Below are 13,255 nucleotides of genomic sequence, written 5' to 3' on the forward strand. Positions count from 1 at the left end.
TTGTCTGCTGCATTGTTTTTTGGTGGGCCAGGCTTCCCAAAAGCAGCGTGATGGAGTTGGGGATGTTTAATGGGCACATCCCCCTGGCCCAGCCACTGAGGCAACAGAAGGAGCCTTTTGCCTCCTGCATTCACCAGCTCTCTCTTGCTTATCTGTATTATTTCAAAACTGTTAAGGTGGTGCAGGGAGTGGAAATTTATAAGGGCAATAAAACCTCAGGCAGGAACCGCTGTGGTGATGAAAAGGTGTAAATAAAGGAATGTTGTAAATAACAGAGGGCAGATCTATCAGCCCACAATTGTGGCCAGAGAAATGCTAATGCTAATGATTAATATTGTTTTAAGCTGTTGATGCACAGAGATTTTCAGGAGCTGTCAAATAGCCCTATCTCTATAGCACATTAATCACTCGACTGCCAGGAGGAGGATTAACAGGAATATGTGATTCCAGTGTCAGCAAATGCAGAGATTGTTGTCAGTTTAATTATAAATATGATTGCAATATTAATATGATATATTAATATAATAAATGGAAATATGATATTATCACAGATGTGATTATATTACAGTATTTTTATTATAATCATAATTTCCTGCTCCTGCAGAGAATGAAACTGCTGCTGGACCTTGGAGAGTTAAAAAAAAAAATCCCATTTTTCTTTCAAACATAATAGTCAGGCCTGATTGACATAATAAGGAGGCAGTGAAAACTGTGGTGTTTCCTACATGTAAATGTAAGGATTCCCTTTGCTATATCAGGTCTCCAGTGTCCAGATGTGAACCACTAAAAAAGACAAATTCTGAAATCTGCCTAAATTGTATAAATGCCAGAGCTGTGACTTTTACAGATTCTCTTTGTCCACTGTCATTTAAGTTTTCTGTGGGTCAGGGAAAAACCCCCAATAAACCAGGGATAACAATGTCCTTTTCTAAGCCATGAATTTTAAGTGAAGGAAAAGGAAGGGTTAGACTTTCGGTGCTGGGATAGGTGAGTCCACAGCAGTGCCAGGAGGAGCTCCCTGTGTTCCTGAGGAGATCCAGCCCATCCTTGGGCACTGTGGCACCTGTTGTGCCCATCTGTGCTGAGGGCAGAGGCTGTATGGTGGCTGGTCCTGCAGGTGTCAGAAATGGCTTTGGCTGCTGGCAGGGGCAAAGTGATCAGGGAGTCTTCTCAGAAGATCCAGGAGTGTCCTTGGAGCAATTAACTGGAACACAGGGAAGCCAAGTTGTGAAAACAGAGCCCATAAGTCTAAATCCCAGCCTCTACTATGGTAGAGGTTTGCAAGCTCTGAATGACAGATTTCAGGATTTTTTGATGCACTGGTGAAGAACTGAGATGAACAGTGTGCCCTAGAAACCATGTTCTTAGAAGCAAACTGCAATGCTGCAAAAGTTAACTTCTGTGGAAGTTTGGATCTGTTGTATTACTCCACAGACTAAACTGTGAGTGTAGGACTCACAGAACAGAGAAGTAAATTTATACAGCACTTCTGCAGGAGGTCCTATATATGGACTAATTCAAGACTGAAAATATAGACCAATTGTTCTCCTCAAATAAATGTCTTTTAGGAAAAAAAAAAGAAAAAAAAAAGAAAAAAAAAAGAAAAAAAAAAGAAAAAGGAAAAAGGCAGAGAAGAGTAAATCTTCTCTGGGGTATTGTCATGGTAATAAACTCTTTCCATTACCTCATTATTTTTTCAATATCTGTCCTACACTTGGTTTGCAAATTAACTACACATTTTTAAAACAGGTATCTCCTGATAGTTTCAATGTTTCATCATACTAATGGTGTATCAAGCTCTTCTAACTTGCACACTGATTTTTCTTCAAAGGCACTGGAGGTTGTCAGCTATTCATGTATCTGTGAACTGGGACCTCTAAAGCATCCATGATGAATTTTGGAAATTTGGTTACTCTATTTCTCTCAGCTATATTCTTTTTTTCTTCTTAGGCAAAGCCACTGAAGGAATACTGTGTAGTTAATTATTTAGGACAGTAGTGAACTAGCTTTTAATCTAGTGGACCTCATTTTCCCATATTGTAGTCTCTAGGCAATGCAGTGGGTTATATGTAAAAGTATCAATTAGGTATCCTTTAATGTTCCTGTGTCAGAATGATTATCACCATTATTTTAACGTCTGGAGAAGACTGTTTTAATGATATGAGACTAAGTTCTCCCTTTCAGCTATTTTAATAATAACTTTAGCAACATCATTCCAGACTTATACAATCACTGGAAGGGCAGAACAAAACTGCTGTGAGCAGTGGTGCTAATGAAGTATTTTTCCTTATATATCTTTAAGCTACTTTTCCTTATTGCATCTCTCTCATCTTTTCATTGGAGAACAACATTTTGGCTGTGCTTCCCATGTTGCCTCCTATAGTGTTGCTAGTCCTGATTTAAGTCCATGATAGCTGGCCAAGTTTGCAGTTTACAGTTTGTTAGTTGGCTGGTTTACAGGTCATAAATCCATGCTGGTCGACTGGTGGGACAGTGCAATGATTACAACCAGCTTTGGCTCTGGTTTGGCTCTCTTCTGAAATTGGCTACCAGTTCATAAAAAATGTACAGGGACTTCACTACATTTGTCATCTCGATGTTTCTGTGAAATCTCACTGAACTTTAGCCAGCAGGTCTTTGGAAGCAGGACGAACAAATGGTGAGGCAGAGGCTTAGGCAGCAGAGCACCAGTAAGCCATAGCTGCTTCAGAAAATCAGTCCAATTTCAGTAATGGAAGAAATGGGAAGAGAATTAAATTTGTCCTGGGCTCCCAGGTGTTATTTTTAACTCCTATCTCATTGTCTAGTGCACATATTTTGATTTTTTTCCTATTTTTTTTCTCCTTAGATAACCATATACCTCTCTTTGTCCAACAGGAAAGTGCAACTAGGTGCATCTGAACTCTACTTTGGAAATGAAATGTAGCAGTTAATTTGCAGCACTGCCAGCCTTTTCACAGCAGAATATAAAAGGACAACTACTTCAGACTAATGAAAGTGACAGTGGGAAGAGGTGCCTTTTAAACACTGCGAATTGGATAGGTGCATCAGGAGTGTAATTTTAAGGGAATCTGACAAGGTCGTTTGTAAAGAACAATCTTCTTACTTGTCGAAAGGGTTTCAGACCTCCAAAACTTGGCACTCTTGAGTTTTCAGGGTACTTTTGAAGTTGGCAGGCTGCCTGTTTAATATAATTCTGGACTGTCATCTGAATTGTATCTTCCAGAGTTTCAGATTATCTCCTGTAGGAGTAAGTGGTGCATGCCAGGCTGCCGAGGGTGGTGAACTTCAGTTCTTAAAAATTAAATGAGACCATCTTTACAAAAATTTTCTCAATGGAAAATTGAACTGAAATAATATTAAAAGATATTTGCATGCAAATATATAAATTTGTGACACTGACTTTTTTTAATTCTCCAAATTAAAGGTAAAATCCCTTTTAGACTCCTTTGAAATGAAGGAGTCACCAGGTAGCCCACAGTACAATGCTTGTGAGGGAGTGACAGCAAGGGCTGTACTCCAGGACTCTGGAGACTTTTTTGTCCTGGAAAGCTTTTCTCCACCCAACCCTGCCTAAGGGAATGCTGGCTGGATTGATATGGATTTATTCAAATCCTGATATGATCAGAAAGTTCTCATTAGTAGCAGGGTCACATGGAATAGGAGGAAGCTCTGGAACTCGGGATATGAAGTGCATGTCATAAATAAAATTAGAAGAAAACAGAAAAGAAAGGAGCCATAGCAATGTGAACTGGTCTAAATAGTAGGATTTTGTCATTGGGAGAAACTTCTGACCTTTGTCCCCTGAAAAGATGAGGGGGAATGGCTTTAAACCACAGATCTAATCTAAATCTACTCTTTAAAGGAGGGTAGACTCAGATTGGATATTAGGAGGAAATCCTTCACACTGAATGTGTTGAGACATTGGCACAGAGTGCCCAGAGAAGCTGTGGCTGTCCCATTCCTGGAAGTGGTCAAGGCCAGGTTGGACAGGGCTTGGAGCAACTTGGGATAGTGGAAGGTGTCCCTGCCCATGACAGGGAGTTGGAATGGGATGACTTTTAAGGTCTCTTCCAAGCCAAACCATTTTAAGGAATCCATGAATCTATGATTTACATTCAGGATCTTGAAGGCCAGAACCTGTTTACATCTTTCAAAGCACAAAAGAGGATAAAATACTGGAATAATAAATGCTTTCTTCAAATGAAAAATAAGTAAGTATATAACATAGGAATAGAAGCATTGGGAAAAGCCTTTGAGTGGTGCATCGACTAGAAAATACTCTTTAATACAATTTTTTCTTCTCTGCAGGGTGTAGTAGCAGTGAATCTGTCCAAGGCACTTTTGCTCTCACTGCTTTGAGATGGACTCCCTTATTTTAATTTTGGGATGGACTTAGTTCTACCTACTCCTGAAAGTATTCTCTATATTTTACAAAAGTTCCTGGAAATTGGCTGATTGATTAGAAGAAAAAGAAAATATAAAAACAGGGGTCACAGATTACTAGGAAGGGTACTGGGTGGATATCTCCAGGATGAGTTGTTCACGGGCAGTCCTGTGCACAGCGCTGTTATTCAAGGATGCTGTTTAGAGGTGTCTGTCCTATTTTTTAATAGGTTTACTGTCTTGGAAACTCATTTTCCCAGTTCCCACAGAAGAGATGGAAACAGGTTCTCACTATACTCATCTCTCACATGACTAACAGGATTGCTGGAACAAGTTGCCCAAGGAAGTTGTGAAGTCTCAATCCTTGCAGATGTTAAAAGCTTGAATGGATATGGCCCTCAGACACTTGCTGCTCCAGTTGACTCTGGTCTAAACATGGGGGTTGGCCCAGACATTCTCCAGAGGTGCTTTCTGTCCTCAGTGACTCAGTGATTTATGGTCTGGAGTGACTACATCCACAGTAAAAAGTTCAAATTTCCATGGTTAACCCTTACTTTGGCTTCTCTCTTTATGCTGACACAAAAAATTGCTGTGGTGGCTTTGCAATATAAGTATTCTGCCCAGACATGTGCTGAAATCAACAAAATCTCATCACATACGTTATCACCATCTTTATTATTCAGGGATGGTTTCCAGTGTCCATAAAAGTTTGTTGAATTTTAACTGGTGGCTAAAAGGTTATGTATTCCACTTGTGCATCTCTGCTGTTCCACTTTACAATCAATCCATGCCTGACAGGTGCAGGAGGAGCTGGAGGAGGGAAGAGTGACATGAAGCATGGGAGGTATGCCCACCATTACTCGTGGAGAGAATGGCTAGAAGAGAGTTCTCCCTATACCCTTTTTTACAGACCAGCACAAACCACCATCCAGTAGTTAAATATAGCTATTTGTCAGCTAAAGGGAATTAGGTGATGGTGGAATGGGTGGATATAATGAAGAGTTACGAGTTTCAAGGCAAAAAATGTTCTTTCTTTTGGGTGGCATGAAGAGGAGCATATAACAAAGCTGGCATGAATGTGAGTGAGGCAAAAATTGGGTTAAAGAGAAATTGCTAGCTAAGATGATGTCCAGTTTGGTTCTGAAGTGAAATCTTGGGTGCAGTCATGTTAATTTAACAGTTATAACCTATATAAGAAAGTCTTCCATGGGAAATGATCCTGACCTGATAAGGAATTGGGGAAAAGCATCTCTGTTTCCTACAAATTCACTTTGCTCAGATCCTCAATTCTAAGATTTAAATCCTTTAGGATTTTGTGAAGAAAACAGATTTCTCTTTACATATATTTCCAGCTCTTTGATCTGGGAAATAGTGTCAGCTATAATGCACTGATTAAGTGAAGTATGAACACTTGGAATAGCAAATTTCATAATTTTTTCCACAAGTGCTGTTCAAAAATATAATTTTAGGCAAGGTGAACCTCTGGCATTGATGCATTTCATCATTTTGTTAGAAGCAAAATATCTTTAGGAACTTTTATGTCTAAGGTCTCACAGAGATTGAGGCAATTGACATTTATTTTTGAGCTTCCAAATCAAGATAATTCAGAAAACTCTTGTGAGCTGCAAGTGAAAGCGTTCTTAAGATACTGGATAAATGTAATTGCTAATGGTCATACAGGTTAATATTATTGTACATATCCAATAATTACTAAAGGTCTTCTTATTGACTTTACTGTTTGAGAGGGACCATTTTTCTATTAGAAACATTTATAATTGTTTTCCTGTAATTGTCCAAGCTGAATTACAATTGTGTCATATAATGACCTTTAAAAATGTGTCTAGAAAAGCCTGCAGCTGTTCCCTCCTTGGGTTCTCTCTACTGAGTTATATTTAAGCCAGTGTCTCTGAAACCAGGCAGTAATAAAAGGGATATTATCCTTAGCAAATATCTTAATCATGGTAAATCTCTGTTGCCCTACAAATGACTGCATGGGGGATTAGAGTGGAGTAAGCCATTTGCTGAATATCACTGCCACCTTTCCGAGGCCATTTAAGCGTGTTTAATTTTTCAGGGTGAAACATGAAACCCACTAATACAAATGTTTGCATTTGGCCTGAATTATATCCAGACTGTAACAGTTAGAGCAGGCTTAGGACCAGATTGTGAGTGATCTGTAGGAGGCCAGTTCTGCTTGGGAGAGTGAGCGAGAAAAATGCATTTTTGTACCCAGTCCCAGCTCTCGTATGTCACTTACGCTACCTTGCTTCTTTTCAATATTTATGTAAGGCTATCATGGGGTGAGGTACCAGTAAATATATGGATGATGCTTAGCTCTGTGTTTTTTTAATATCAGTCACAGTCCTTACTGTCATCCAGTGCCTGGGAGCTGTGAGTGTCTGACTTGGGCTCATCCTGGCTAAAATGGAGGTGACAATGCTATGAAGTACAAAATACTTTCAGGGACTTGTGTCCTCCATTGCATCACTTCCTATCTGTGTGTTTATGCAGATTTCTTTCAGGTTGCCCAGAAACACTGAGGCTCCCTGTTTTCCAGTGGTCAAGCTTAAGGGAACCTTTTGAGAGACTGAAGTGCTACTGTGCATTTCATGCTTTATTTTTTCCTTTCTTTTAGCAAAGCAGTGCCTTCACTCTGTGCCTGCCCAGGCAACTGCAACCCTAGCCAGTGTGGACTTAGCCAGAGCCTTGGGAACTAGCAGCTCCAGGAGGTGTTTCCTGGGGCAGACTTCAGTGACTGTGAGGTGACACCTGTTTCAGGTGGCACAACCCTCTTATTCCACACTGCAGTGTGCCAGGAACACATCACCACATGCTCCCCTTGTTTCCAAGGAATCTGCACTTGCGTTCACCTCCCAGCCTGATTTCTTGAGCTTTCCATCAGGCAGCTTTCCCCATAAGCCCTGAACACGACTTCCCAGGGTGGCTATGAGGATAAGAACTGTGGGTGTGAGAGGCAGTATTTTGTCGTTCATAGGATCATAGAAACACAGAACAGTTTGGGTTGGAAAGGACTTTAAAGACCATTTAGTTCCAACTCACTTGCTATCATCAGGAACACCTTCCACTATCCCAGGTTGCTCACAGCCCTATCCAGCCTGGCCTTGAGTACTTCCAGGGATGGGGCTGGCACAGCTTCTCAGTTCCAGTCCATCACTACCCTCATGTTTTTCCTAACATCCAATGCCTTCCTCCAGTTTAAGGCTATTCTCCCTTGTCCTTTCACTACATGTCCTTGTGAAAAGTCCCTCTCCAGGTCTCTTGTAGCCCCTTTAGGAACTGGAGTAATTTGTTGATTGTCTCATGACTGCTGGACAGATCTTCAGCAAAGGTGTGGATATCTGTCCATCCCAGTGTTTACTGTGCTCCGTGCAATATTCTCTGGTTTTAAATCCCAGGCAAGTTTCCAAATGACAAGCCCTGACATTGAATGGTCAGCAGAATTTAATAAATATTCTAACGACCTTAAATGAGACCATGAGATGTGTGGTTAAGCAGTTATACTTGTTAATTGGGAGATGTAGCTGATAATAACCAAATTGAAAGAGGAAATTGAGTTAGTGCCTGTAAGAAATGAGACATTCACAGTGGACCCTCTCATTAGGGACTTAAAAATTATTATTTTTCTAAACTTAATCACCTATTTCATTTTTCAACCACTTCAGCCAGACACAAGTATTATTTTCTGTGACAGTGGTTTAACATAAGGTATGTATAACTTGTCTTATTGGAGAGTTTGTGTCTTTGTGCTTTTAGCTTGAACCCGTGTTTTTTCCCTAAGGAAAAAATAAATTCTGTTAAATGGATAAAGTTTTACTATACTCAAAAGTTTTACTATACTAAAGTTTTACTATATTAAATTTTAAATCAAAATTTAATTTCCCTTACAGAAGAAACAAAATTCCTGTGGGAGACAATTATAGGTGAAGAGGAAACTCCTTGGCATGTTCAGTATATCTTTCAGATGCTTTCATGGTGATTTTGGATAAAATACCTACATAGATAAAATGGACATAGAATTATAGAACTATTTGGATTAGGAAAGCCCTCTAAAGTCATCAAGTCCAACAATTAACTTGACACTATTTAGTCCACCATTAATTCTTCACAGGTGTATGAGGTTTCTCTCTCTTTACTTACTCTGAAGGTGTAAACTTTTGTTTCTGATTCCAGCCCCTGTTTCATACACTCAGTGGTTGTGGGTTTATCCCTGTAGCGGTTGAGGGATGTCTGCTCTTTGCACAGACTCTCCCATGGAAGAGTGAGGCCTTAATTGTGTCTTCCTCTAGAGAGGCGGATCAGAAAGTGTTTTCACATTCACTAAATATTTTAGAGGTTTGAAAGTTTCCCTGCAGTAGGATTAAAAACTAGAACCGGTCAGAGATTTTTGTAAAAAGGCTGCAAAGTTATGTACTGGAATCGGGTCCAAGGTTAAGCTTCTCAGCTGGACTGAAGGTTCAGAACAGGATTGTACATTCCAGCTGATGCTCTCATCACCAGGTAATTGGCTGTTTTGAGGAGGCTATTTTTTGGCTTCAAGTAGGAATTTTCAAGCTGAGCATGAAAAGTCATTTTGTTCTCAGATGTTTCTTTTAAATCAGCATGCCTCTATTTTGGTATAATACATGTTTTCTCAATACAGTTTCTTCTGAAAAAATCTAATCTAAGTTAGAAATTAGCCCTTCTTTAAACATGGATTTAACCAGATGACCTGAAAAGTTCTCCAACCTAAATTCTTCTATGATTCAGCTTGGAAAGATCACCCTCGATCTCTAATAAGGAAAAGTGATTCTTGAATGTAGAGTTACAATACAGTAAAAAAATGTCACATTAAGTGCTGAATGTCATGGTCTAAAGACTTATGTATTAACTGATAAACTAACGATTAGCTGGTGTTCTCAGCTGCTGAGTAGTTTTATGCATATGGACTTTGCATAAATTCTCATAGATAGATAGATAGATATGTGTGTGTGTGTGGGGGGGTATATTATACACAGAGAACTGTGTAAGGGAAGGACAAAAATCATGTCTATGCCAGTAAGTGACACAGGGCTAGGGGCATCCCCAGGCACTGAATGATGCTCATGTGCTCTGTGGCACCACTTTGACCTGGTACAAGTAGAATCATTCAAGAGGAAATGACTGATCATGCCTGGGATTTTACCATGGGCACAAACCCTTCCCATTTAGCAATCTGTATGCTGTTGTGGCTACATTTCAAATGGTAAATAACACAAGGAAGTGGAAGGTCACTCTAGGCTGGGGAAGGAAGGTTATATTCCAGTCTGTGTCCTGAGTTGCCTGCAGTGTCCATAGGCAAGCCACTTCAGTTCTTTTAGTCTCTTTATGCCACTTGCATTGTCTTGGCCTCTTTGTTTCAGATGTGTAAATGTCTTGCTGTAAAAACTCAGCTTTTCAAAACAGTTTTTGTTTTCTGTGGTATGTTGGCAGGCACACATGGGAAGGGCCTATTCTAGGTTGGGACCTCTAGAGGTTCCCATAATCCAAATAATAAAGACAAGGGAATGACATGTGATTTCTTATGAAATGACCATCCAGTCTCCTTGAAAGATGCAAATTGAGTAATTGTTCTTGCTTTACAAGAGCAAGAGTGCCCATTTCAAGAAAAATTTGGGGACAATCTTCTGCATATCTGTGTTTGCAACAGGCAGGAGCAGTTTCCAGAATTATTAAATTTAGTAAAGCTTCTATTGGATCTGCCATGGAAGAACTGCTGTGAAAAACAAGCCATGGAGCATGATTATGTATGTATTTGAGCTGCTGTGATATAGAATAAATGCCTGGCACATAAAGGGCTGCTTAATGGATGAGATAGGTTCCTAAAGACGGGCTTTTACCTTCCCTTGCCATATTACCATGTAGAAAACACTCAAATGCCATGCCTCTTCATTTATCTGTCTGCAAAACAAAAATATAGGCTATTTAAGAGAACTGACATGTGCTGGGTTAAAATACATTTTTAAATGTGTTGATAATGCTGCAGAGGGAATGTGTAATGGAAGAGATCAATGCTCCTGTAGCAAATGCAGTGCTAAGGCTGGGGTTGTGCAGAGGTTGAGGTTGTGCTGAGGAGCTGAGGTGCACCACCGGGCCAACCCTGGATCAGCTGAGTAATGAAGTGTTTGTTTGCTTCCAGATGAATACAAGAGTAAAGTAGCCTGCGAAGATGACAAGCTGAGGCTGAGCTGTAAGAAGAGCATGGTGATAGCCATTTACTCTGCTATCTTTGGGAGGACACAAGGAGGCAGCCTGGAGTGCCCATACCAAAACCTAGGGATGCCCATGATTGGTAAGCAGAGGAATGGCTTGATGGCACACTGATGTGGGCAGGGTGATTTCATTTACTGTCATCACAGCAGAGCTGGCAAAGACCCTGGTCAGAAAAGCAGGACTGGGAGATAAAACCTGCCATGGTATGCTCCTGATATGTGGTGCCTTGTCAATTAGCAGTGAGCTTCATCATGAGCACCAAACTGAGGTGCAGCTATGTGTCCTAGCTGAGTTCCCAGGCCACAGGCTTTTCACAGATTCATCTGATTGTATGATTGAAAGTGCTTGAATTTCTTTTTCAATTTTATGTGTTCGTGCTGGTTCATCCACTGAGCCTCTGCCTCTAATTTGGAGGTACATATTATCTGGGGATGTCATGTACCATCTGCAGCCACTGAAGCCTTGACATTTAAACTTTTACTGAAGTTAAGGCAAATTCAAAAAGCAAGTTGTTAAGTTTCATCATGTTATGGTTGGCTTACAGTACCTTCAAGTATCTTCTTTACTCTCAGACTATCAGGGTCTCTTACAGTCATGAGTTAAAGATAAATAATTGAAAAACATTCACTGGAACTTGAGCTGATGTGAAATGACTTTGAGTATTTTAGGCTGTGGCAGAGAAAGCAACAGTCACAGTTCAAGATCCTGTGCTCAGCATTTGTCATAATTCCTCTCTGCAGAGCTGAGAGGGAATTAACAGGTTTCCCATAGGAATTGCCTCCAGAGAGGGAAAGGCTTCAGAGGAAACTGCACATGGAACCTTGATCTGGTGCTTTTGCCCATGCTGGGATCTGTTCAGCTGTATCTGAGGAACTTTGGCTTCACAGCTGCTGATCCAGTGCCCTTAAGGAGTTAAACACTATTCAAATGGAAGCATGTCAAGTGAGCAATATGATATTCAGATGATGGGTGTCAGTAGAAGCCCAGAGGTGGAATGAGGCCAGTCAGGTTATTTGTGCAGCGTGGTAAGTGTCTTGGTTGTGTCGCTGTGCAAATCTGAGCGCTTGTAGCACAGCTGAGTTTTGCAGGATCTCCTGAGGTGACCAGTGTTCCTGGATGTTCTCCTGTAGTCCCCCAGTTGCCAGAAGCCAAAACAGATGTGTGTGCAGGCTAGCCTGGACCTCTTTGGTGTGGTGTTTGGGATGGGCTGAGTCTGTGCACTGGGTGCTGTGGTGGTTGGGCTGCTGGGTGAGAACTTGCCAGGTCTGTGGACCAGGATGGGTTTCTGGAGCAGACCTGAGCACCCTGCTCTGATGTCCTTGCTGAGAGGGCAGGAACAGGCACTTGCCTGTGACAAGGCACCAGCGCAGGGACCCACTCTTCAATGTCAGCTTGAAGCAAAACTCTATGTGAAGCAACAAAGGGTAAAGTTTTATTCTTCTGTTCCCAGCTGCAAAATCATGAAACTGGTACTGGCTGAGAGCAGGGTATGTGGGACCAGAAAATGGGACAGCAGGCACAAACAGGGAGAACCAGCAGTGGGGTCTGACAGCAGGGCTGCATGTGCCATAGGATCTCCAGCACCTGTATGCCCCTGCTGTTCTCAAACTGGCCTTGTGAGCTCTACAAATTGGGATGTTTGCCCAAGGAAATGAGGTGTCAGATCCTAGAGTGCAGCACACAGTCTGCTGCTGGGATGAGGCAGGGCCTTCCTCAAGTGTCAGCTCCTAAATGAAATTACTTACATGAGCAGGCTCAGTGTAATGCCAAGTCAGGGGTGGGAATGCTGAGGAAACTTTACACTAAAACACCAGCTCAAGCTTTTAAGCTGTGAACAGATGCTAAAAATGACAGAGTTGTTGGACAGGAGCAAATATCCACATGTTTGGAATTGCTGGGGTCTCAATTATTTTAAGTCAGTCTGGTGCTCCTGGGGTGCTGTGAGAGTGGGTATGTCCTATCCATAAGAACAAAGGGAGGGTGGGAAGGGTGTCTGGAATGTCTGCTGGCTGCATGCCCTGCAGGGCTGGAGAGGAGATGGGAGGAACTCACCATGGAGCTGTGACTTCCCCGGGCTTTCCCAGCCATTTGGGCTCTGTGTGTGTGGGGTGAAAGACAGACTATGGCTGTTGATGTTTCCTTGCATGCTGAAATCCTGAGCAAATTGTGGGGGCAGGATGAGCTTAACTAAAAGAAAATTGGGGCTGAGCAGATGGTCATTGCCAGTTCATGCTCCAGCCCTTAAATTCCATTCGTGTTTGGGAGTGGTTTTTTAGTTTTCCTCAGCTACAGCTCAGGGATACCCTTGGCATGAGGCAGCCTCTGATTATCACAGCCTTCCCTTCATCTGCCTCTGTGAGCTGAGCCAGTGGGGCAGAGCTCCAGTGCTGCAGGAATGGGAAGATGAGCTCTGGCTGTAGTTTGCACTTCTCTTGGCCCTGCAGGAGAAACTGGTGTGGGATCCTCCTCCAAACCAAATCAGCAAAAAGCACATTCACACTGTGCTTCCCCATGGCACCCTGCAAACCTCCCATTGCTGCCTCCAGGGACAAGAGCAGGTTGTGCTCCCAGCTGCCACGAGTGATTGTGGGAACAGCACTCAGGGTCCCCCAGCCTGCTT

At 41.7% G+C, this 13,255-nt stretch overlaps 1 protein-coding gene across 2 annotated transcripts in view; it reads left to right on the forward strand.

Moving 5' to 3' along the window:
* EVA1A (eva-1 homolog A, regulator of programmed cell death) overlaps nt 1-13,255 on the forward strand; it is a 202,327-nt gene that overhangs the window by 73,461 nt on the left and 115,611 nt on the right. For both annotated transcript variants that reach the window (XM_059842995.1, XM_059842996.1), the window contains exon 4: nt 10,562-10,714. In XM_059842995.1, coding sequence (XP_059698978.1) covers nt 10,562-10,714 — 153 coding nt within the window. The remainder of the gene's footprint in view (nt 1-10,561; nt 10,715-13,255) is intronic.

This window comes from Haemorhous mexicanus, chromosome 3 (assembly GCF_027477595.1).
Source record: "Haemorhous mexicanus isolate bHaeMex1 chromosome 3, bHaeMex1.pri, whole genome shotgun sequence".
NCBI classification, from domain to species: domain Eukaryota; kingdom Metazoa; phylum Chordata; class Aves; order Passeriformes; family Fringillidae; genus Haemorhous; species Haemorhous mexicanus.